A 1,297-nucleotide genomic window follows, 5' to 3' on the forward strand; every position below is an offset into this window, starting at 1 on the left:
GGCGTCACCCGGGGGCCCTTCAAGAGCTGCCGTGGGGACATGGGGAGAGAAGGGTTTCTGCTGGCTGCCTTGAAAGTCACTGTCTGCCCAGAAGCAAGATGCTCCTGGTAGCAAATCCCTTGGGTTCTGCTGGTTGAGAGGTGCTGGTGGGATATTGTGTGCAGGGCAGGGCTCCTACTGCCATGAAATCATCCCAGAGGTCACCAAGCCATGGGACAGCATGGCTGGGGTGAGCAGGCTCTGCTCCTTGCCCTCTCCCATCCTCAGACCACTTGTAGTCTGCTGAGGAGCTTTAGAGGAGGCAAAGCAGAACCCCAGCCCCTTGCAGTGGTCCTTATTCCTAAGCCACATCAGGGAAGGTGGGCACCAGGCCATGTCCATGCTAACCCAAGGGGCTGCTTCCCCAGCTACCTCCTGCCACACAAGACCAAAGCCTCCAAGAGGAAGACGCCTGTGGTGAAGAAGACCCTGAACCCTCACTACAATCACACCTTCGTCTATAACGGCATCAACCCCGAGGACCTGCAGCACATCTGCCTGGAGCTGACGGTGGAGCCCCGGGGTCCATCAAGCCATGGGGATGAGGAGCCCCGGGGTCCATCAAGCCATGGGGATGAGGAGCCCCGGGGTCCATCAAGCCATGGGGATGAGGAGCCCCGGGGTCCATCAAGCCATGGGGATGAGGAGCCCCGGGGTCCATCAAGCCATGGGGATGAGGAGCCCCGGGGTCCATCAAGCCATGGGGATGAGGAGCCCTGGGGTCCATCTAACCATGGGGCTAACCTGCTTGGTGCTGCCTCGCTGCAGCCAGGAGCAGTGATTTCTGCCCATATCCATCCTTTCCCCCAGGCATGAGCAATGGACAAGCTGTGGACTGGATGGACTCCACAGGCGAGGAGCTGAATCTGTGGCAGAAGATGTGTCAGTACCCGGGCTCATGGGCAGAGGGGACGCTCCAGCTCCGCTCCACCATGGCCAAGCTGAAGCTGTAGGCATCAGGACTCGGGAATACTCTCGCTGTATGGTGTGGCAGAGCTGCCAACCATGGGTTGTTGTGTTTTATCCTTACACTTTAATAAACATGATCTCTAAACAGGCTTGGGCAGAAAGTCTTCTTGGCCCAGCTTCATTTAAAGGATTTTCCTTTAGCTTTGCACCAACTTTCAGGCTGAACTGGAGTCCTTGTGGACCCTCCCTTATTTCCCCCCAGGCAAAATGCTTTGAAATGTGGTTGGGTTGTTAGTTCTTTCCATTCTTCTTCCTCCCACCCACTGTGTTTCACAGTCTGCTCTTTCCT

General features: G+C 56.7%; 1 protein-coding gene across 1 annotated transcript in view; it reads left to right on the forward strand.

Annotated features, from left to right (window-relative positions):
• The window catches only part of SYTL4 (synaptotagmin-like 4), a gene marked incomplete at its 5' end in the record, with an annotated part of 5,582 nt that extends 4,590 nt beyond the window's left edge, over positions 1-992 (forward strand). Inside the window, 2 exons of the mRNA XM_010012646.1 lie at positions 368-595; positions 850-992. Coding sequence (XP_010010948.1) covers positions 368-595; positions 850-992 — 371 coding nt within the window. The remainder of the gene's footprint in view (positions 1-367; positions 596-849) is intronic.
• Between the last annotated feature and the right edge of the window lie 305 nt (positions 993-1,297).

The sequence above is a fragment of the Nestor notabilis genome, unplaced genomic scaffold (genome assembly GCF_000696875.1).
Source record: "Nestor notabilis isolate BGI_N333 unplaced genomic scaffold, ASM69687v1 scaffold20094, whole genome shotgun sequence".
In the NCBI taxonomy this organism is placed as follows: domain Eukaryota; kingdom Metazoa; phylum Chordata; class Aves; order Psittaciformes; family Psittacidae; genus Nestor; species Nestor notabilis.